The following is a 23,480-nucleotide window of genomic DNA, read 5'->3' as shown; positions in this document are numbered from 1 at the left end:
CACGCTGATAAGAACAGCGGATGTTTTTTTTCTCAGACAGACTAACAGATGATCAAACTCCAGCGACGTCTCAACACATTTATATGCAGGGTGATTCTTACTTTTGCTTTTTAGAAATGTCAGTGAATTATCTGCCTGTATTACTTTAGGTCTAACCATGCTGTAGAAGAATAGTCAAAAATATCCCATCACTTACAAAAACACCTAAATACATGTGCTTGACAATAATAATAGATGGAAATGGATTTATACTATAGGCAACATTTTACCCTATGAGTACTCTATCTCCTCGCATCCGCAGACAAATTAGAATCATCAGTTAACCTAAAGAGCACATCTTTTGAGGAAGGTCAAGGACCTGCACAGGTATGTTGAAAACATGCAAACTCCACACGTAAACCCTAGCCTACTGGGAGAGATCAATCCAGAACATTCTTCCTGTGCAGTGACACCACTATGATAGCATCTGTCATAGGATGGAGAAGAGGTGGAGTGGACAGGCCATCACATTAACAACACAGAGAATGAAGCGAAAACACTCATTAATACCAGCAAAGAATTTAGAGTCATCACTAAATTGTGCTACCTGTCTAATGCAGTTGGGTACCATGCTGCGTCAAGCTATAAAGTACTGTTTACTAAAAGTGGTCCAAACATTTACAAACCAATTAAATTCAATTTTATAAATGTTTTAATGTAACAACAGTTGCCTGAAGGAGCTTTATATTGTAACAGTAAAGATCCTATAATAATACAGAGAAACCCCAACAGTCAGACGACCCCCTGTTAGCAGGCACTTGGGTGACAGTGGAAAGAAAAAACTCCAGTTAAATAGGAAGAAACCTTCAGCACAATCAGGCTTAGGGAGGGCAGGCCATCTGCGGATGGTTGGGGATGAGGGGAAGAAAACAGGACAAAAGAGAAACTGTGGATAATTAATGTGGATGATTAATAACAACTAATAATTAAATACAGAGAGGTATATTAACACATAGTGAGTGAGAAAGGTGTGAGAGAAGAAAAACCACTCAATGCATCACGGGAATCCCTCATCAGTCTAGACCAGGGGTGCCCAATCCCGGTCCTCGAGAGCTACCGTCCTGCAGCTTTTAGATGCATCCCTACTCCAACACAGCTGAATCAAATGAATGGCTTGTTATCAGGCCTTTGCCAAACACGATGGCATGCTGAAGAGGTAATCAAACCATTTGATTCAGCTGTGTTGGAGTAGGGATGCATCTAAAAGCTGCAGGACGGTAGCTCTCGAGGACCGGGATTGGGCACCCCTGGTCTAGACCTATTGCAGCATAACTAAGGGAGGATTCAGGGTCACCTGATCCAGCCCTGACTACATGCTTTAGCAAAAAGGAAAGATTTAAGATTAATGTTGAAAAAGAAGAGAGGCTATTCTGTCCCCTGAATCCAACCTGGAAGCTGCTTCCACAGAAGAGGGGCCTGAATGATGAAGGCTCTGCCTCCCATTCTACTTTTAAATAGTCCAGGAACCGCAAGTAAGATAAGATTTGGTCTGATTATTCAAAAAACTTGTAAGTAGTGAGAAACATTTTAAATTCAAATCTGTATTTAACAGGAAGCCGATGAAGAGAAGCTAATATGGGAGAAATCTGCTCTCTGTACCACAAAAAGATAAATAAATACAAAGTTGAATTATGAGTGATTTCTATGTGGAAATACTTGTGTCTGCAGTACCTTCAACGGTATTACATGCATGTAAGCTGAGAAAATAGTATTTCTTTGCAGCATTTTTGTCATACACACTGGAAGTATTTTGTGCAGGTTTGTAGGGGTGGTGATGGCATCCTTGGTAAACCATGTTTTTCACCTGTAAGTTCAACATTCCAACTACCAGTTAAGCCTCTCATGGTGTCCACTTTTCTGCTTGTTTTTTAAATTTATTTTCCTGAATTGACTCACATTCAGCCGTTTTATACAAACAGTCACAGCACAGAATACAAACTGAGCTGACAGCTTTTGGCACGAGGAATGGGCTAGAATTAAAAAATTCTGCAGACATCAGAAGTTGAGAAAATGCTATAAGGATTTATTAAAGCTTGTCAGGTTCAATGAATATTGTTAATTGAGGTCCTTAATATTAACATTAATAAATGGCCTGCATTTGTATAGTGCTTTGCTAGTCCCTAAGGACCCCAAAGCACTACACTACATTCAGTCATTCACACACTGGTGATGGCAGCTACATTGTAGCCACAGCCACCCTGGGGCGCACTGACAGAGCCGAGGCTGCCGGACACTGGCGCCATCGGGCCCTCTGACCACCACCAGTAGGCAAACACGGGGTTAGTATCTTGCCCAAGGACGGAACCAGCGACCTTCTGATTAGTGGCTGACCTGCTCTGCCACCTGAGCTACAGCACCCCTGTAAATACAGACTGTGGGTTATTAGACTTTTGAAGAAAATGTATCTTTAGGAATATTAGCATGCTCCACAACGTTTTCTCAAATGTTCTTTTTTTCTAGTTAGTACAGTAACTTACATTATGACATAAAATGAAAAACACTACATACATATGTGTGTGTGTGTATGATGTATATATATGTATCTGAATACTTCATGCTCTTATGACACGCGTGTACACTAAACCTGTGACAGATGCAAAGTTTCACACCAGTTGCAATGACTCACAGTTTTCCATCTGCAGTGATAACACTTTCTCTTGTGTTTGCACCTTTCGACACATCCTGTTATCGTTGGCGAGCCAGGGAACAGTATAAAACTTGACAGAAAGACGCTCACTCATCAGCGTTTCAGGTAAGACAGGTCTTCTGTCATCACCGCAAACTCCATCGTTCACATGCAAATTTTCTGATTTCCTCGAAATTTTGCATTTTACGTACTTTAATGTGCATGAGCTATGCTGCTTGATAACATACAATAATGTGGTCTATATCACAAATCTTTTGCAGCCATGTTGGTTTTCCGTTGGTGTCTTGTCACTCTGCTGCTGCTATCCTCTTCCTGGGCTCAGGTAGAAACTTCCAGAGACAACCATGCGTGTTAAATTAAATTGTGTGTAGGCCAAATTCCCCCTGATGCAAAAAAGTATTACATTTGAAATAAAAAATGCTATTAAAGAAACAATTGGTACAAAGAGTTGTATCAGTTTTATAATGAGAGTTTTGTTAGTCGTGTTTATTTCATTATGAAATGCATATTTCAGTTGTTTTAATTTTCCGTTGTCCCTTTGCTTTTCAGTTACAGTTACAAACTAATGTCTCTTTTGTCTGTTCTTTGTAATGTTGCTGTGGCTGAGTACAGGAAGGTAAGAAACAAATAATTGCTTTTTATGATATAATTCAAAAGTCACCAGTAAGGGAAGATTTATTACAGGTTTTAAAATTCTACTTTTTGTGCTATTGGATATCAATTAAAAGAAAGTTAAGCAACAGTCAGTCCATTTGAAGTAAAAGCTATCCAGCTGTAACTGAGCTGGCGTTCAAAATGATCATGTCTACTGTGAATATATTATCTTATGCAGAGATTCCTAGCACTGACGAGGACATACCCAGAGAGCTCTCTGTAGGTCAGCTGCTGGAGAGAGCCAATAGAAACTACAGTAAGTTGGTTACCTGTTTTAGAACTTACTTGCACATATTTGTTGCAGCAGCATTGGTGGTACAGAAGTGGGGATGTTAGCAACGTGGATTTAACGTAGTTTGATAGTCTTTTCCTGTTTAACTGGTAATTCACTCCACACTGAATTATCGGTCAAGCAAATATTAAACTGTGTACTATATATAGCTATAACTTATGTTGTCATCACAATAGGCACAGGAAGACATACTCCTGAACAAGAAATTTAAGGCGCATCCAGCTACAGCTCATTTTCATACAAACAAAAACTGAACCAATAACAACGGAGAACTAGATCCAAATCTAACTCAGCTATGCCACCGAGTGCATAATCTTTCCTCATACAAAGCAAATTACAGCCACTAAACTTTCCATGCAAAATGTGTAGCTATTCTGGGAAACAACACTGACCAAAATTTGTACTTTTTATGTTACATGACTTTTAAAGGAAAAAGCTTTTTTTAGCAGCTTCAGGTCTACACATGATCCAGATCACAAGTGCTAATAATAGACAAGCAAAATGGCTCTGGACTGGCTATTTTAATTACACCCTAGACTGGGGCCACGTACAATGTTGTGATTTTTCCAGTAAAAATGCATTTTATCGGTTTTTCTAAACATTTGCATTTGAATCTGGTCTTTGTCATTTGTCATGAGAGGTGGCCTAGTTCTGCTAATATGAACTTTCATCAGTTGTTATGACTGATGTATGAATTGCATAACTGATGACGGCAGTGCCACCTATAATAAACCACTGCTATTCTGCATGTTGAAGACAAGGAGCTGACTCTGTTTTTCTTACAGCACCTGACATTGATGAGCCGACATTAATCGGAGGTGACGTTGCTATCAAGTCTGAAGCTGACAGAAATGCTGACCCCTGCACCTCCAGAGGCTGTATGTGGGGAAAGTGGACTGATGGGAAAGTCTATGTCCCATACTACATTGCCAATCACTACTGTAAGTATTGTTTTCTTAATCATGGAACAGGCCAATGCCAAGTTATGTACAGTGTTTATGCCTGGTGGACAACAATTCATCTTTACACTGACTTGTTATTATAACATCTCTATTTGTATTAAATCTAATGACTTTCAGACTCTGCCCTTTGATACCAACTAATCTTCATTTTAAGAATTAATACATGAATATACCACAAGCACTTTCCTGAATCAATAACCTGACATATGCACCAGTTAAAAGGTTGGACACACCTTCTCATTTAACGTTTTTTCTTCATTTTTACTACATTCTACATTGTACATACATACTGAAGACATCAAATATATGAAGCAAGACATACGAAATTATGTAGCAAAGAAAAAGTTGATAAATAACTAAATATTTATTATATCTTAGATTGCTGAAAGTAGCCACCCTTTGCTTTGTTGACAGCGCTGCAAACCCTTGGCCATATCTCGATGAGCTTTATGATGTAGTCACCTGAAACGGTTTTCCCTTCACAGGTGAGCCTGTCAGGGTTCATTTGTGGAATTTCTTGCCTTCTTAATGGGGTTGGGACCATCAGATGTGTTGTGCTAAACTGCTAGAATTCATATTATGGTAAGAACCAATCAGCTAAGGAAAGAGAAACCACAGTCCATCATTACTTTAAGAACTAAGGTCAGTCAGTCTGGAAAATTGCTAAAAGATTGAATGTGTCCCCAAGTGCAGTAGCAAAAACCATCAAATGGTACGATGAAACTGGCTCACACGAGGACCACCCCAGGAAAGGAAGACCAAGAGTCATCAGCCTCAGAAATCACAAGTTAACAGCACCTCTAGTTAGAGTTAATCAGCTGTTCAAAGGAGACTGCACGAATCAGGCCATTATGGTCAAATAGCTGCTAAGAAAGCACGACTAAGGAAAAGCAACAAGCAGAAGAGATTTGTTTGGGTCAACAGATGGTCTCTACATGCATGGTTCCCACCGTGAAGCATGGATGAGGTGGTGTGATGGTGTGGGGGTACTTTGCTGGTGACACTGTTGGGAACCAGCATGGCTACCACAGCACCCTGCAGCAACATTCCATCCCATCTGGTTTGCATTTAGTTAGACCATCATTTATTTTTCAACAGGACAATGACCCCAAACACACTTCCAGGCTGTGTGAGGGCTATTTGACCAAGAAGGAGAGTGATGGAGTGCTGCGTCAGATGGCCGGGCTTCCACAGTCACCTGAGCTAAACCCAATGGAGATGTTTGGGGATGAGGACCACAAAGTGAAGGCAAAAGGGTCAACAAGTGCTCAGCATCTCTGGGAACTCTTTCAAGACTGTTGGAAAATCATTTTATGTGACTACCTCTCTCATCGAGAGAATGCCAAGAGTGTGCAAAGCAGTAATCAAAACAAAGGGTGGCTATTTCTTCAAAACAGCCACCCTTTGTTTTTAGTTATTTCACATTTTTTGTTTACTACATAATTCCATGTTTTACCAGCTTCCCGTGAGATTGCCATCATCACTCGTGGACTAGAGTCCTTCTCTTCAGTTTCCTGCATTCGTTTCAGACCCTACCAGGATGGCGATCATGAGTGGCTGAGCATCGAGTCCAGAAATGGGTAAAGCTCCGAGTCTGACCATTTTTTTTATTCTTACCACCTTCGGTGAGCCACATGCAGTTAGTAGGATTAAAAATTTACCTGGAGATTGTAAGTTTTCTGTTTTAATTTAAAAGTATCACAACACAAGAAAACCCACTCTTTAATCACTGTATTACAAAGGAAGTGATTACAAATGGGGCAGCACGGTGGCACGGTGGTTAGCACTGTTGCCGCACAGCAAGAAGATCCTGAGTTCAATTCCACCATCAGGCCGGGGTCTTTCTGTGTGGAGTTTGCATGTTCTCCCCGTGTTTGCGTGGGTTCCCTCCGGGTACTCCGGCTTCCTCCCACCGTCCAAAGACATGCAGCTTGTGGGGATAGGTTAATTGGATAATCCAAATTGCCACTAGGTGTGAATGGTTGTCTGTCCCTGTGTGTTGGCCCTGCGACAGACTGGCGACCTGTCCAGGGTGTACCCCGCCTCTCGCCCTATGACAGCTGGGATAGGCTCCAGCGCCCCCCGCAGCCCTGAAAAGGAGAAGCGGAAGTGAATGGATGGATGGATGATTACAAATGTTTTAGGGACCACTAATATTTTAAGTAGCCAATGAGTGACTACTGGCCAGTTTAAACAATAAGGATTCAACATAATTCATCATATGTTCAAATACATTATTGTTGTCCTATGAGGTGTGTAAAGCAGCACTTGCCTTACAGATATACAAAAGGCTTTTGTGATTTCTAAATATTGCTGGACTTTTCTGTTTTAACAGCTGCTACTCCTATGTGGGTCGCCAGGGCGGTGGTCAAACTGTGTCTCTAAGCCGTCAGGGCTGTCTTTACCACAGCACTGTCCAGCATGAATTACTCCATGCCCTAGGCTTCAATCACGAACAGACCCGCTCTGACAGGGACAACTACATCAGGGTGTACTGGGAAAACATCCTCGATGGTCAGTCACCATTTTCTGTGCTAATTTGGATTTTGTGTTAAAGTAGTTCAAAGCACAAAGCAGTTCTAGAGAAAGAAATAGTCTAATTAAGGTTGAGATTAAGGTTTTATTGCACTGAGCTAAAGTTCAGTAAATAAAATTTAAAAAAAAAACTAAAGATGACAGCATAATCTGTCAACAAAGATGAATACAACTTTAGAATAAAGCTGTTTATGAATGTGTGTGTAAATGGCCTGTATTTATATAGCGCTTTACTAGTCCCTAAGGACCCCAAAGCGTTTTACATATCCAGTCATCCACCCATCCACACACACATTCACACACTGGTGATGGAGCTACATTGTAGCCACAGCCACCCTGGGGCGCACTGACAGAGGCGAGGCTGCCGGACACTGGCGCCACCGGGCCCTCTGACCACCACCAGTAGGCAAACACGGGGTTAGTATCTTGCCCAAGGACGGAACCAGCGACCTTCTGATTAGTGGCTGACCTGCTCTGCCACCTGAGCTACAGCCACCCCACCGTGGCTGTAGCCCACCGTAAATGGGCTAATGAGGCTCATAGTAAAAGGCACTTTGAGCATTTAATTAAATCAGACAAGTGCTATATAGTTACTGATCAATTTACCGCTTAGAGCCTCTTAGTTATCTCCAGAGTGGGTGCAGCCCTTTCAACCATGTTTTTATTACTTTAAATCTTTAGTTATTTTTTATTGTTAGTGGAGTTCATTTTTTATTGATTTGATTTACTTTTTAAGACATAATTTTAGTTTTTAGCTTAAAATTAGTTCATGACAACAACCCTAAATGGGATGAGGTTCAACGGCTGCTTTATTAGAATGATAATATAAAAATGTGCATTTGTTAGATATTTGAGTTCCCACACATCATGAACATATCTCCTTATTCTCACAGACATGGTGTACAATTTCTATAAGATTGATACTCTAAACCAGGGAACTCCTTATGACTACAACTCTGTCATGCAATATGAGAGGTAAGAATAAATTCATACTTTTATTTACATATGTTACTTTTATACTTTTTTTACACATAAGTCCAAGTAAACTATGTATCAAGTTAGGAATTTGGGTGTTCCTATTATTTTCACATGAAGAAACCATCAACTGTCCCTGCAGCATACTGCTAGCAGAGCAGAGCCTGTGCACAATCATAACTTGTCTGTGCATACCGTCCTATACAAGTGTGTTGAGTAAAACCAGTGCAAATATGCTTTCAAAGATTAGAACATGATGTACTGAGGAGCTAAATCACCAGAAAAATGAACTTAACTTGTTTTCAGGTACGCCTTCTCCAAGAACAACCAACCCACTATGGTGCCCATTCCTAATAGCAATGTAATGTTGGGCGGGGCCACTCAGATGAGCAAAAATGATATCGATAGGTTGAACAGACTCTACCAGTGCTGTAAGTATACTGCAACAACAAACACACAAAGTGATACTGTACTGCAAAGTCAGCTAACTTTAAAATGAGAAACTGTGTCTGAAAAGACAAAGTCTGGAGGTCTTTAAAGCTCCTTTCTTGCATGGAAATCCCTTCCTCTTACACTTTCAGCTCTAGTTTTTGGGGGTGAACCTGGGTCTTCATTCTGTGTAAGAAATATATCCCAACATTAAAGTGAAATTAAAAAAAGCTTTAGCAGACCAAGTCAAGTAGATATCATGTAAAATGAAAATAAGTCTCATGCATGGATTTTTTGAACTGCCCTGCAGCAGGTTTGCCCCGAATTTCCTCAAAAGAGGAAAATGCAGATTTCTGCAAGTGACCCAAACTAGCATCAGTTCATGTTCATATGCTAGCACCATCTGTAGCTACACAGAGAGCCACACAGAAAGGAGATCAGGGTGAACCATCCAATCAAAGGTTCGTTGTTTTTAAGCATGAAATTGTTTCTATCCCACACAATATGCGACACCATTTAGTTATTATTATTAATTATCCTGGCATTGTTAAACTGCAGTCACAAAGAAATATCCTGTCTGACCAGATATTTGCGTTAGATGGCGTCAACAGTAACACTGTGAGATCATATTCGACCAGGATTTGTCCTTCAATGTGTAAATTAAACAGATATGTAGGACTGCTTTCCATTTGTGCAATATCTCTAAAATAAAAAAAAGCTGAAAAACTAGTTCCTGCATTTATTACTTCTAGACTGGACGACTGTAATTCATTATTATCAGGATTTCCTAAAAACTCCCTGAAAAGCTGAAAAGTTGGACGCTTCTGCTTAATTTTGTGCAACATCTCTAACTTTACAAACATTCCTTTGCAGATTCGGTTTAAAATGCTACTTGCATAATCGGGGCCCATCCTATCTTAAAGACTTCATAGTACTGTAATCAGAAAAGAGTGAGAAAAGACTGCGGGCTTACTTTTGGTTCCTAGGATATTTAAAAGTAGAATGGGAGGCAGAGCCTCTCCTCTGTGGAAACGGCTCCCAGGTTGGATTTGGGAGACAGACACCCTCTGGTTTCTTTAGACTAGGCTTGAAACTTTCTTTTTTGCTGAAGCATATAGTTAGGGCGTTGTTTCTTCTTTCTCATTTCACTCTCTATTGAATTATTATTCGTTCCTTTTAAACGCTGGCTCTCATGCCTTTTATTTTGTGTGCTTCTGCTTTTCTCTTTCCCCTCACTCCCAACAGGTAAGTCCCCGAGCCTTCCTCCTGCTAAAGGGAATATTTCCTTCCCACCGTGTCACAGTTATCATCTGTCAGTCCCATTTTGGTTCTTACAGAAAGGTTCCCTTAATGAGATTCATTTTTGTCTGCAGAAACTGCACCCTGGGCAGAGGACCTGCCACCTTGATGACATCAAAGCCTACGAGGGAAAAGAGTTGGATTCGGGGTATATTTTGGGTTAGACGAGCAAAAGCATTGAAATACAAAGCTGTCTGTTGACAAAGAATAAAAAGAACAACAACACAAATCTCATTTTACTTTCCAAAATCAGCTTCTTTTCCTAATTATTTCCCTTTTCGTCTAAATTGTGAATCAAGAGCAAAATCTTGGATGAATAGTGTGACATAAAAAATATCTTTCATAATTTTGGAACGCTTGATGAGAAGATCCTGTACCTCAATACAGTTGAACACTTTTATATATGAGCCATATTAACAAATACCACGAGCAATTTAGTCACCTTGAAAGACTGAGAGCAACATTGCTTTCACAAAGCAGGAGACCCAAACAGCAAACTAATAATAACGATAACAGGACAGACAAATTACTTTCATGACTTTTAACCTTTTTGTTTGCCATTTCCTTGAGCAACAATTTTCAATTTAAGAGTGTATTCTAGGTTGCTAGAGTCTTTCCTCTACTTTATCAGCAGTCATATTCAACTGGCAAGCTCTCAAAGCATCTATCAGCATCTTTGTTTGGGCTTCAGCTCCTTGACTCTTCCTCCACTCCTTGAGCAGCTCCACTGCCGTCTCCTCGAGATCTGTTGGACGCCTGTTAGAGATGGACTCCAGCTTGGTTTCACTCAAACCTAATTTGCGGCCTAGTTTTCGCCAACTCTTTCCAAGATTTTCGGCAATTACCTCTGTGGCAATTTTCAGTTTTGCTGCAAAGGAGAAAAACATATTAACAGGTTAAATATAAAACATTTTTCTGATATGGGTAAAGATTCAACTTTAAGATACTTTCTGGAAACCAGGGCAGCCATCTAAACACCCTACCAGGAAACAATGAAACGTGGCCCCAAACAGGGACAACTAGAAACAAGCCTATCTAAAACTCCCTGCGTAAAGACCTACTTATAATTCCACTTATCTAGTCAATGACTGTTGCAGACGGCATAAGTCTGCAGACAATACAATACATTCTTGATGTATTTATGGTTATACATACAACAGTGCAAATCTGCTTTGTTGTATGTAGAGATAAAACCCTACCTCACAACTCTCTAAGAGAAAGCACGTGACGACAGTGGGAAGGAAAAACTCCCCCCAGCAGGTTTTTAACCCTCTCCAGGCAGACGCTGCAGATTTGCAACCGTTAAGAACTAACAACCTGATCACCCCACAGACATATTTTATGAGTTGCTTTACTCAGAAGTACCACTGCAGGACTTGGTTGTGCATTAGCAACAAAAAACTTAATTGGGCCTGAGAGGGTTAAAACTCTGGCTCTCTCCCATGAGCATCTTTTAAGCGGTGTGTCTGTGCTCTCTTCTCTCTCCACTCACCCCCAACTGTTCATGGCAGATGGCCCCGCCCCTCCCTGAGCCTGGTTCTGCTCCAGATTTTTTCCTTCCCACTGTCGTTACATGCTTTCGCTTAGAGGGTCGTGAGGTAGGGTTTTCTTTCTCTCTACAACCTGAGGTAGTAGTGTCATAAACGTCTTTAGCACAAGTGCATCCTTACCAATTTCATAAAAATTAAGAGGGCATGTGGCAGACAGGTGCTGCTCATCACATGTGATTAATTGATTATCAGCAGATGTGACAAACGCTGTAAAACCAAAACTTTTTTGATCATTTATGTGTGTTCTAGCCCAAAATCACAGACACCATAACCCACTCTACAGGCCTGAAAAATGTTACATTTCAAGTCAGTGTAGTTAGAAAAACACTGAAAAAGTCAAAGTCCAGACCTCGACCTAACTAACTAACACTGTGGTGTGACGTTAGGACAGCTAAGAGTAAATTAATGCCTCCATAACCTTTGTTAAGAAGAGTGGGGAAGACTTCCTCTACAATTATGTGAAACACTGAAAGTCAAACAGAAAACCATTCGTTCACGTTATTGCTGCTGAACACGGTTCCACAAGTCCCTGAATCGTGAGTCTGCAGTCTTGTGATAAACATTGTCCTGGTACATCCAGGGCCTTTTTTACTAATAAGAACACAAGATTTTGGCACGTCTTAATTAAAAAATAAAGATTAATTACACCATAAACGTAGTTAAATACGTCAAAAAGCTAAAGTTACTGTACATTACAACAATTACTTGATTTTGAGGTCAGCTGGAAACTATTGTGGCATTTGGGTGATTTTATACTGAACGACACAAAAACAGTGTCTCAGGCTTCTGAAAACATTTTTGGTCGAAAGATTTCAGGATTGAGAACTTTTCATTTTCTCTTTTTTCTCTTTGCAATCGGTGGCAGGAGTAAGTGTGTGACTGCTAAACAAAGCAGCTTTCATCCTGCACTGTGACAGACAATGACCAGATGACTTCACAGATGTGGTCAGCTGTGTTAAGTATGGGTGGAAGCTCAGACAGAATAAATGGCTAACTCTGCCCAGTCACAGGAACCCAGCGCATCCTTTGGCACTCTTTGTATAAACCTCAAATGAAGCTTGTGAGACGACATGTTTTATTGCCTAAAAAGAATATTTGAATGTTTGGCACTAAATGAGGAAGGCTCCAGCCGTGTTTCTCGAGTCTGCGGTTGATACAATCAAACATGCTGGTGTCTAAAGTGAAAGTCACTCGTTTTCTGTGTAAATCAGCGCCCATACTTTGGAGCACGATACTCTGCTCCAAAGTGCATTATTATTACTGTTCTTATCGTTGCTCTTGTCTCCCCACACTGTGACTGTGCTCACACGAACACGTTCATGTCGTACCTTTCTCCTCCTCACTCAGGCCATCGTCAGCTTCAGGCTGAATACTGAAGTTGTCTATCTTGTCCGAGAGATCTTGTCGCTTAATTTCTCTGAGAAGCTTTGAAAGAAAGGCCGTGTTATCTTCTGACAGTTTGCCTCTTTCCCTGAAAAGCTGAAAGAGTTCCCGGCCGCTGCCGATCTTTTCCAGATTTCTTTTCCCGATCTCTTGTAGAACCAGGAACTTCATTTCATTCAGCTGATCAGCAGACATGGCGTTAGAGATCTCCAACAAAACGCTGTTAAACTGTAAGGCGCTCATGTCGACAGGATCGAGCACAAACACAGCACAGCCTCTGGGCGGCTGACTTTCACTTTCATTTCGGTGAGTTACGTCTATCCGGCGTGTCTGTTGTTAAACTTCCGCTTACCGATAACCAATGGAAACACGGCACACGTACAACACCGAGCAGTGTGTTTGCGGGGATGGGGGAGGTTTGCCGTAAGCATGCCCGTCTGCTGAGCGGTGTTACGGTTATGCTAGATCCGAGGGCGCACAGGAGCTGGTCCGCTGATCCCAGCGGCTCAGACCGCCAAAGACTTTTCTTTGAATTAAACAGTTGTGATAGAATCACGTGTTGTTACAGTTATTATTTAATAATGCCATGGTAACGTTGTGCTGTGGCAGACAGTGCTCCCAAGATTGACCCCAAAAAGCATATCTTAGCTACTTCACCCATATGTAAAGTAAGCGCACACAGTGTAGCATGTAAACAGGATTTTAAGTTGGAAAATAAAATAATATACTAGTAGTTAGTCAATATTCATGGGTTTAACTAAAGAAGTTGGAACGAACTGTGTTTTGTAAAAGGCTGCTATAGTAACAAAGTACCTACAGATACAATTCAGTCACACACACACAAATTATTTATATATTTATCATAAAGCTATTAAACATACCTTTATTAGTGATACACATTATTGTACTTTATTGAGCCCCGTGGGGAAATTGCTCTCTGCATTTAACCCATTCACTCAGTGAAGCAGTGGGCAGCCATTGGGCTCCCGGGGAGCAGTGTGTAGGGACGGTACCTAGCTCAGGGGTACCTCAGGGTAGCTGTTAAGGGGAATCGAACCCCCGACCTTCCGATCATGGGGCAACCACTCTACCTACTGAGCTATCCCTGCCCTAAAAACCTCACTAAAAACAAATAAAACTATTATCTAACACAAACTGTCTCTGCTGACTCGTGCAGTCACAACTTGAGCAAATAATACAAACTCCAAATCTACCCTGACTCCAACTGTGCAAAAGATGTGAAATTACTCAACACATAAAACAACTTGAGGACATTCACCCTTTATTTTGCAGTAAATATAAATAATAAACAGACAAGTTATCAAAGACAGCCATGAATGTGCACTGACACACATTAGTTTAAATACTAGGATGTTACATTTGTTGTTTCATTAGTGTTGAAAACAGGAGAATATGATCTCATCAGGGCAATCCAAAGAGGGTGTTCATGTACGACATCAGGTTTTACAAAGTTATAAAAGGCTGTGATGGAAAGAAATTAAGCTAACAAAGGCACTACTACCCCGTACATGTGCTCTATTAATGACTATGACTACTAACCAACTAAGCCAGAGATTACTATGGGAAAATTATTTGGTAAATTAAAATGTGCAGTTTTTGTCACAGCTCAGAAAGAAGTTACACCGTTAGTGATAAGAATAGTTATAATTTCTTGTTTACAAAACTATGAATTCAAATTGGGACAACAATAAAACATTTTTAGAAAGTAGCTAAAGTTAGTAGATCCCTGGTCACCTACGGATTCATGAAACTAATTCATTGAATAAATATAAAAGACAACGTTATTCATGCTTTGTGCTTAAAAAGCTGGAATTGCAGCTTTAAAAATTGTTGCAAGGTAATGTTTTTAAATACAAATATATGAAAAATGGTGAATGATCATTGTCGACAGAAAGATGATCATCTCATGCTGGAAATCTGTTGAGGAGTTGAGTGATTTAAGGCAGACAACTTCGTAACGCTTTGACCGGGTTCAAACCTGTTCCTGTGGTGACTTTATGTGATACACTGGTCCTACTTTTCAGAGACATCAACAACTTAAAAAAATGCAAAGTTCTTGTCTCGTTGACACTCCACATTTTAAAAACACAATAACACGCACACCGCAAACACTTACTACTATATTTCCTTTCCCTTATTAGCACACAAACTCTACACTAGTAATTAAGAAAATGCACCGGACATTTACTTACTCATAGTTGATAGCTAGCTATGCAAAATAATAGCTTGAATTGCAAAGTGTGAGCGGCTGTAGTGGAAAATGTTTTTCTTTGGCAAAATCTTCAAATAAATAAAATGGCACCTGAAATGCTGTAAATTGTTTTAGAGTTTGAATCACTTCTTCTGGGCTCTGTAAAGCCGACAGGTTCCATTTGCTGAGTAGAGAATGGGTTAAAGAGAGAGGCTGAAGGCTGAATGGCTTTTTCTTTCCTTGTTTACATCCAATAAAGAAGAAGTTGGTAAAATAAGTTGAGGATTTATGGTTAGTGGTCTAAGATGGAAAATGTCACATGCAAGTGCAGCAAAACCTTTGCTGATATTACAAAACTGACTGCTAATGTGGACTTTACACAGTTAGCTTGTACCTCAACCAGACCGCTCTAACAGCTCAGTAAGAATTTGTTTTGCTTATTGCCATTTGTGATTCTTTTCCCACCAACCAACAGGTTAGGAGCAGTTTGCCTGTGAAACAGGGCGTGAGCGTGGCTGTGGTGGCCTCTGATTAGCTGACAGAGGAACTGTGCAGTTGTCTTGGTTGTCTCTTGCTGCAAACCTTTTCCCCTGCTCCTCTTTCATAAAGAGCTCCACCATTAGGATCTTCTCCTTGTGGATCTGGAGGCTGATGTCCTTAGGAATGTCTGGGATAAGCCAGTCCACAAAGTCACTCATAAGCATCACCACATTCTGCAAAGGGCAGAGTCAACAGAGAACACAGATCATTAGAAAACAATTCTCATTAGTGATTGAACCTTTCTTCTTCTTCTCTTACATTAAGAATAAAATGTGCAATAAATAAACCATTAATCCAAGTCAGCTGCAACAGAAGTAGCAAAGAGTGCTAAATCAACTAATAGTTATATCATTTACCTCCTTTTAGATAGAGGAGGAAGACAGCATATGAGTGGAGCTCTACAGAAATCTCAAATCTACAGAAGCATAAGTTCAACAAGTTCAGAGAAGATCGCTGAAAATGGCAGGAACATAATAATTCATATGGCTCTGTGTAGACTCAACATTAGTTTTAACCTCCTAGGACCTGCGTCCACATATGTGGACATCACATTTTGGGTTATTTAGACCAAAATACTCAATTTTGCTCTACAGGGGCCTGATATCCACCTACGAGGACATTATGCTGCTACAGTTCTATCAAAATTTAAATGAATATCCTCATACGTGGCTCTCATTTTTCTTAGAAACAAAAATCAGGTAAAAAACAAACAAAAATCAGGTAATTCTTTTTACATTCATCGGGCCCCAATCAGCCCAAATATCAAAGAGAAATTAAAAATGCTGCCGTGGAAGAGTTCGGGTTTTAGGAGGTTAAAGGAATAAATGGACTGGTTCTTATCCAGTCCTTTAAGTCTGACGTCATCAGACGTTTCCGGGTCCAAATATTCGCTTCAGGTCCCAAAGTCAAACGACTACTGCAGCATCACTGAGTTAAAAACTGTAAATTCTTTCATCTTTAATAAAATGATCAGTGTCGCTGCTCCACCAGGTGTAACTATGAAGTTTAACATGCAGGCATCCATGAAAACAGGTTAAAAACGCCGTAATAAATGCAGAGTGGTTCGGACCTGGAAGCAGGTTCATCACCTAATAAGACCTGATATAGTGCTTTTCTACACTACTGAGGACTCAACGTGCTTTATACAACATGTCTCATTCCCCCATTCACACTTACTCATATAGGTTTGCATACACCCTTTTCTATGCTTAATGGCTTTCTATCTAACATTCACACATTTCAGACTGATGGACACGTTGGAGAGGAACTTGTCTGATGCCATGTCTTGGCATGCAGACTGGAGCAGCCAGGGATTGACCTTCTGATTAGCAGATAATATGCTCTAACTCCTGAATTACAGCTACCTCAATAAGTCAACTGTAGAACTCAACTTCCTGTTTTTATACTAATGTTTTATGACTGACGAGTACTCTGCACTTAAGGCTGTGAAACAGCAGGTTAGGAAAATGAGTACCTTCAAATGAGATGTCACAGGCTATGTTCAGACGATTTCTATCAACGACTTATTTCATGAAATAAACGAAATCATAAATGGTTTGTTTGCTTTGTGCGATCTTATCTGTGCATTGTTCCGAACCTGAAAAACAATAACGAAGGCGAGACGAGCTGCTAGAATGGCCCAGAATTCCTTGGAAAGTTCATATTTCGTACTGGACCAGGGAGGATCTCTGTAGTCCTTGTATCTAGCAGTAAAAAACACAAAAGCTTTTTTACATAAAGTTTATTCAAACTGTTGTTGTGCTTTTATAATAGATAAATGAGAAATTTGAATATGTTTGGATATATTGAGTCTTCATTATATGAATATCGTCTGATGACTTCAGCAGCCTCAGTTTCCAGACCCTAGGAAAGCAAAAGCTTACCTGCATACTGATACCTTGTAGCCCAGGTGCATTGGCTGCAGAGGTTCTGTGCCTGGATCGAAGTCAGTGACATTGAAGTATGACAGAGTGTGGTTGACAAAGCCATGCAAGGTGCCGTCAGGACTGTACATGTATTGGTAGACAAGCCGAGGGATGAAGTCAGAGGTGAAAGCGATGACAAAGGCCTGGAAGACAAAAAGTTCAATTCAATTTCTTTATATAGCACCAACTCAAAACAACAGCAACAATCATATGAACCCTCATAAGAAAACATTTTGGTGACAGTGGGACGTAAGAACTTTCTTTTAACAAAAAAAAACAAGCTCAGGCAGGAGGAGCCATGACCGGTCGGGGTGAGGGGAGGAAGACAAGACAAAGACATGCTGTGGAAGAGAGCCAGAGATGAATAATAATGTGTATAAACACAGAGTGAGTGAGAAAGGTGACTGTAGAAGAAACACCCAGTGCATCATGGGAATCTCTCAGCAGCCTAGACCCACTGCAGCATAACTAAGGGAGGATTCAGGGTCACCTGGTCCAGCCCTAACTATATGCTTTAGCAAAAAGGAAAGTTTGAAGCCTAATCTTGAAAGTAGAGATAGTGTCTGTCTGGCCAAGGTAATGCTGTCCAGACTAAGAATCTGGTTAGACACCATATTTCTAAGATTTTTAGGGCCGAGTACAATAACCTCAGTTGGATCTGAATTTAGAAGCAGAAAATTAGAGGTCATCCAGGTCTTCATATCTTTATGGGTATATGAAGTTGTCATCTGCATAGCAGTGTAAATGTATGCTATGTCTTCTAATGATGCTGCCTAAGGGAAGCATGTATAATGTAAACAGAATTGGTCCTAGCACTGAACCCTGTGGAACTCCATAATTAACCTCAGTGTGTGAAGAGGACTCTCCATTTACATGCACAAACTGGAGTCTATTAGATAGATATGATACAAACCACTGCAGCGCAGTACCTGTAATACCTACAGCATGTTCTAACGCTCTAATAGGATATTATGGTCGACAGTATCGAACGCTGCACTGAGGTCTAGCAGGACAAGCACAGAGATGAGTCCACTGTCAGAGGCCATAAGAAGATCATTTGTAACCTTCACTAAAGCTGTTTCTGTGCTGTGATGAGCTCTGAAACCTGACTGAAACTCTTCAAATAAGCCTCTGCAGATGATCTGTTAGCTGTTTGACAACTACTCTTTCAAGGATGTTTGATATGAAAGGAAGGTTGGAGATTGGCCTATAATTAGCTAAGACTGCTGGGTCTAGAGATGCTTTTTGAGTAAAGGTTTAACTACAGCCAGCTTGAAGGCCTGTGGTACATAGCCGATTATTAGAGATAGGTTGATCATATTTAAGATCGAAGCATTAATTAATGGCAGGACTTCTTTGAGCAGTTTTGTAGGAATGGGGTCTAAAAGACACGTTGATGGTTTGGAGGAAGTAATTATTGAAGTTAACTCAGAAAGATCAATTGGAGAAAAAGAGTCTAACTTAACATCAATGGTACTAAGAGGACCAAGACAATGTACTAGTGTAGTCCTAACTGAGTGAAAATCGTTTTCCAGGACAGCCTTGGCATTGTTTTTATATTGGCATTGTATAACCATACAGATTGCTGATAAGACTTACGTTGACAATGACCGCTACCTTGCTGAGGCCCCTCAAGAGGTTGTACCAGATCCCTGCAGAAAGACAGAAGAGCCGTTATTCATGAGAAAACAGCAGCTCCGACATGCACACGACTAGAGTTTGCACAGGGTGATTTAGTACAACTGCAACTCACTGGTGCTGAGTGTTCTCTGCATATTGGAAATGCCACTGCAGACGGGTTCTGAGATTAAGCTACTTAATCGAGTCACTTAACTTCTCTACGTGAAGAAAACCAGCTTTCAGAGATTTCAGTCTTGCAACATATAACTCTACACAATGTTAGCTTCATAATAGGTTTGCTGTAGTGTAATTCAGCTGTAAGCAGAGTCTTTTTCCTTACAGCAGCCTACTAGAATGGCATATGTAGCAGTCCTTATTTTTATGTGTTCTGCCTAGTGTGAGAGTCATAAATTTAATTTGAAATCAATTGAAATGTATTTTATTCATATAGCCTCAAACCACGAGGACAGTCACCTTCAGGCTTTTCATATTGTAAGCTATAGACCTTACAATAACAGAGAAGAAACCTCAACAATGAGATGATCCCGTTTGAGTGCACAACAATGGGAAGGGAAACTCCCTTTAACAGGAAGAAACCACTGACAGAAACAAGTTCATGGGATGGGGGCCACCTCCAAAGACAGATGGGTGAGGATACATGTATTTAGTTTCAGTTTGTCGGGACACTGTACTGCAAATTCACCTCTTTTTTCACCCAAATGAAAGAAATGCTGTTGAAGACATCTTAGGGCATATTTTCTTGAAGTCTGAATAACAGAGTGCTAATTTAGTTCATTGATTAAACTGACTAAAGGCTGCAAAAGAAAAATACACAAACGAGCACTATTAGCAATTGCAATGTGCTACTTTTGTGTGCTGTTTTCAGTCTGTGTGGATTTTTTGTACTGGGTTTATATTTTTGTAACATTAGTAAAACACATTTCTTAACAGCAGATGTTACTGCAATTTTAAGAGGGTTTAATCTCACATAGAGATAAAAGAAACGAACCAATGTCTTTGGCTTTAGCTGCAATAGGCCTGCGAAGCTCGGTAACAAACTTCTTAGCATCCAGACGAATTTCAATTATGTTATTCAGAAGAGCAAAGAGCGGCGCCAGAGGGAAGGAGGCCACGAACAGAGTCACCATCCCAAACTGGATTACTAAAGGAAAAGGGAAAAAACAGACAAATAGAACAGTATTTAGCAATGACTCATCCTCGATTGGGTGAAAGAAAATTAATACAGAAAACTATTTTTAACATCTATAAATAAGCATGAAAAAAAAATTCCTTCAGAATTTCTTTAAAAATGAAAAGAAAGCCAATTTTGATAGCGGTGGACAGTTGTGAAAACCTATTTCTGTTTAAGCATGCCATGTTTAAAGTCACGAGATTCTGGCTGCCTCCTAATGTTACAATTATTACTGAGTTTCTTGTAACTGTAGTTTGATCTTAATCAGGTATGTCAGAAACAAACTTTATTTGCTCTGCTCGTCTTTGTCCACCACTACTCTTTAAATGCATTTAGTGCAAACCAGGTAATTTATTTATTTGCTAACAACATGATTAACAAAAGTGATGAAACTTATTTACTCATTTCCATGTACTCTGGATTGAGGCCAACAAATGGACCCAGGAGCTGGTCCTTCTCATAGCGTTTCAGAGTTTTATGCGGCACTGGCTCTTGAATGGAAACCATTTCTGACTTCCTCCTGCGGAGCATTTTTTTCAGCTTCCTGCAAATCCCAACAATCCATTAAGAAATTACACAATGAGATTTGTAAAAGCATCACTCAGTTTCTAAAGTGTTATTGTGCAAATGCATGCGCATCTTTGATTTTTGTTGTTGTTGTAGATTTCTCCTTAACTTAATGGATTATGTATCCTAAAATTTGGGAGATTATTAACCACATTTGGACAAATACAGGAACTCTATTCTGAATACTACGACTACGATAAGTGGTAAATTCTTCAAAGTCTTGAGTTCTTAATTGTTAGGGATGATAATTTGGATGTCTAACACTGCTGGAAGAGCCAAACATGTGGCATAAACCTCGGTCACAGTGTATGTGCACAGAGAGGCTGAGCAGACTACAGGCTTACAGTTCAGCAAGGTGCTGTCTGGTTTCCAGGGAAATGTAGATGAAAACTAGACGAGCAGTATTCTCAGACATACACATAACTGAGTGGGTGTGCATTATGTGATCTGTGACTTACTGAACCCACACAGTGGGATCTGTGCACACCACTGTTGCTTGTGAAGCTTGCACACAAGAATTTCCCTCATGTGTGCTGTACCAGTGTATCAGCACATGTAACGTGTCAATAAAACTGATTTGATTTGATGCCGATCCCTCATTCAATCTGTGTTCAAGTGTGTTTTTGAGCTTGCTGCAGTCTCTGTTTTGCACTCACGGTAAGCCAATCTCAAACAAGTTGTTCTGGATGAGCTGTTTGCCTAGCATAGTGATGCACAACTGAATGCACAGCTCCATGAGGCAACCTGCATGGGCACACTGTAGGAGAGACAGTGAACAAGTGTAGAAACAGACAATAGTGAAACATTCGAAACAGACCATTTGAGAAAAGAAATGTAAAATTTAACTTACTATTAGTTACTAGGATTTTTTCCCCTTAATCTTTATATGAGAATGTTAAACTAAAAATAAAGGTGACTGTGTGCTCTTAGTCATAAAGCACCATCTAATCTAGCTGTTAATTGTTATCTAGAGACAACTGGCTCCATTCCCTCCCTCTCTTCTCTTGAGCATATTTAAAGTGGATTACCTCTTCCATCCTGTAAGACCCAACAACATACAAGTAGTTTCCAGGCCTCCCAACAAGCCTATAAAAACAAAACCACAGTCACAAAGTCTGACAAAGAAAGCATTGACTTTACAGAATCATCATGTTTCCTTCTTCCAGCAAAACATCTGCAGACAACAGTGAGTTGGATAAAGCTGTGTGTGCATTGTCAGTAACACATTATAGTGCTTGATTTCCCTACAGTCCAGTTTAGTTTGACTAAAATGATCTGAAACTAAATTATGTGAGAAACTGTTGTTTTACCTGCCCCTGAAAAAGGCCAAGTAGACAATGGGTGTGAAGGCATTGACGAACTTCAAGATAAAAGTCTTGAAGATGAGGCGTTCCTCAAAGCTCTTGTCCGTCTTTGGAACCTCTGAAAAAGCGCACAGTCGATGTAGTGTTAGACTCTCCTAAGATGCCATTCTCGTCCTATGTCGGGGACATTAGTCTGAGATTGCTACGTCAAGCACCATTTATGCAATCTATAGGACTAATGCTGTACTGTCGATGAGACATCCTCGGCTTTCTATGGTTTCCACATTTGTGGGGGCTGTTGCAGCCCCAAGCAAATTTAAAGATGTCTAAACAAACAATGAGAAGGTGGAATGACATCTGCACTAATGCAGCTGTTGTTCTAGACTGTTGAGCTGAAGATATTCTAGCGCTCACATTTGGCCACAAGCTCAAGGTAATGTCTGAAAGAAAGATATCATTAAGGTGGCGCTCGGGCTTAGAGAACTTTTAAGGCAGCTCAGAGTAATTGTTGCATGTCCATAATGGCTAGATTTGGGCACGTCAAGCTTACCATGCACACCAAACTAAGAGAAGACCCATAATTCTCTTTATTATCTCTCATGTGGTCTGGAAGGGGATTGGTGTTTCTGCCCAGGATGAATGGAGAAAAGGGTACCAGGAACACCCTCCTGCCACCACAACTTACTTCAGATAATCAAATTAAAAAGGACTGATAAAAAGAAAGGCTTTGTGTCATGGCTCTTGCTCATTTTGACCCAGCATTTCCTGTTTCTTATATTTTGGTGTTTTTTCTGTATTAGGATTTATGTTCTGATTCTTTAGTTGTGCTGTTTTGATTATTATTGTTCTAGATTTAGTTCAGTGTCACGTCTGCGTCTTTGTTATTTGTTTCTTGTTTCCTGTTTTACTTTGAAGGTCCATGTCTTATGTCAGTGTATTCGGTTTTACTTCCCCCTGTCTCGTTAGGCCTAATTTCTCCCAGCTGTGTCTCCTGTTTCCCATTCCCTGATTATCCCTCTGTGTACATAAGCCCTGTGTTTCTCTTTGCTCTCTGTCACGTCGTTAATGTTGCTACCCTCTGTGTGCTGTGTGTTTTGGCTTGTACTCCGGTTTAGTGGCTCAGTTCCTATGTGCAGAGTTTTGTTTTGTTTCAGTTTTATTCATGAGGAGTTTTTCCAGCAACAGATGCTGCGTTTTGAGTTAAGTCCTGTCTTTGAGAGTGCTGCGATTGGGTCCTTTCCTGCACACAGCCTATTATGACACTTTGTGTTCTAAAGTCCTTTTGTGTGGCATACAAATACTACTACAAACAGTAGGAAGAAAATAATATTTGGTAAGAACATCAATCCAACAAA

The 23,480-nt window shown here is 40.2% G+C and overlaps 3 protein-coding genes across 8 annotated transcripts in view; 1 reads left to right on the top strand and 2 right to left on the bottom strand.

Moving 5' to 3' along the window:
* The first annotated feature begins 2,733 nt into the window (after positions 1 to 2,733).
* On the top strand, positions 2,734 to 10,081 carry LOC113030035 (high choriolytic enzyme 1-like). Of its 2 annotated transcripts, XM_026181201.1 has the most exons (10): positions 2,737 to 2,791; positions 2,947 to 3,008; positions 3,299 to 3,302; positions 3,519 to 3,596; positions 4,418 to 4,573; positions 6,054 to 6,174; positions 6,930 to 7,108; positions 8,023 to 8,104; positions 8,411 to 8,535; positions 9,907 to 10,081. In XM_026181201.1, coding segments are annotated over exons 2-10 (807 nt in total). In that variant the 5' UTR covers positions 2,737 to 2,791; positions 2,947 to 2,948; the 3' UTR covers positions 9,909 to 10,081. The 2 variants fall into 2 exon arrangements, with proteins under 2 accessions (XP_026036900.1, XP_026036986.1); XM_026181115.1 differs by lacking the exon at positions 9,907 to 10,081 and having other exon boundaries at positions 2,734 to 2,791; positions 8,411 to 9,247.
* On the bottom strand, positions 9,965 to 13,383 carry fadd (Fas (tnfrsf6)-associated via death domain). Its single transcript, XM_026181326.1, has 2 exons — positions 12,711 to 13,383; positions 9,965 to 10,700 (listed from the first exon to the last, which is right to left on the bottom strand). Exons 1-2 carry the CDS (start codon positions 13,006 to 13,008, stop codon positions 10,438 to 10,440), a joined length of 561 nt encoding a protein of 186 aa, XP_026037111.1. The 5' UTR covers positions 13,009 to 13,383; the 3' UTR covers positions 9,965 to 10,437.
* A 647-nt stretch (positions 13,384 to 14,030) lies between these two features.
* ano1a (anoctamin 1, calcium activated chloride channel a) overlaps positions 14,031 to 23,480 on the bottom strand; it is a 57,841-nt gene continuing 48,391 nt past the window's right edge. For all 5 annotated transcript variants that reach the window (XM_026180945.1, XM_026180987.1, XM_026180753.1 and 2 more), the window contains 9 exons: positions 22,132 to 22,243; positions 21,850 to 21,907; positions 21,478 to 21,578; positions 20,656 to 20,798; positions 20,072 to 20,224; positions 19,042 to 19,094; positions 17,401 to 17,585; positions 17,115 to 17,220; positions 14,031 to 15,690 (listed from right to left, as the gene is read on the bottom strand). In XM_026180945.1, coding sequence (XP_026036730.1) covers positions 15,454 to 15,690; positions 17,115 to 17,220; positions 17,401 to 17,585; positions 19,042 to 19,094; positions 20,072 to 20,224; positions 20,656 to 20,798; positions 21,478 to 21,578; positions 21,850 to 21,907; positions 22,132 to 22,243 — 1,148 coding nt within the window. In that variant the 3' untranslated portion in view covers positions 14,031 to 15,453. The remainder of the gene's footprint in view (positions 15,691 to 17,114; positions 17,221 to 17,400; positions 17,586 to 19,041; positions 19,095 to 20,071; positions 20,225 to 20,655; positions 20,799 to 21,477; positions 21,579 to 21,849; positions 21,908 to 22,131; positions 22,244 to 23,480) is intronic.

This window comes from Astatotilapia calliptera, chromosome 1 (assembly GCF_900246225.1).
Source record: "Astatotilapia calliptera chromosome 1, fAstCal1.2, whole genome shotgun sequence".
NCBI lineage: Eukaryota > Metazoa > Chordata > Actinopteri > Cichliformes > Cichlidae > Astatotilapia > Astatotilapia calliptera.
The sequence above is the reverse complement of the archived record's forward strand: the minus strand, read 5'-3'. Positions and strand labels throughout refer to the sequence as shown.

Bases quoted from the DNA above. Each gene is read 5' to 3' on its own strand.
- LOC113030035 (XM_026181115.1), top strand. From the start codon at position 2,949: ATGTTGGTTTTCCGTTGGTGTCTTGTCACTCTGCTGCTGCTATCCTCT. The intron at 4,574-6,053 runs GTAAGTATTGTT...ATGTTTTACCAG, and splicing joins CTACATTGCCAATCACTACT to CTTCCCGTGAGATTGCCATC. The intron at 6,175-6,929 runs GTAAAGCTCCGA...CTGTTTTAACAG, and splicing joins AGCATCGAGTCCAGAAATGG to CTGCTACTCCTATGTGGGTC.
- fadd (XM_026181326.1), bottom strand. From the start codon at position 13,008: ATGAGCGCCTTACAGTTTAACAGCGTTTTGTTGGAGATCTCTAACGCC. The intron at 10,701-12,710 runs GTACGACATGAA...TCTCCTTTGCAG, and splicing joins CCTGAGTGAGGAGGAGAAAG to CAAAACTGAAAATTGCCACA.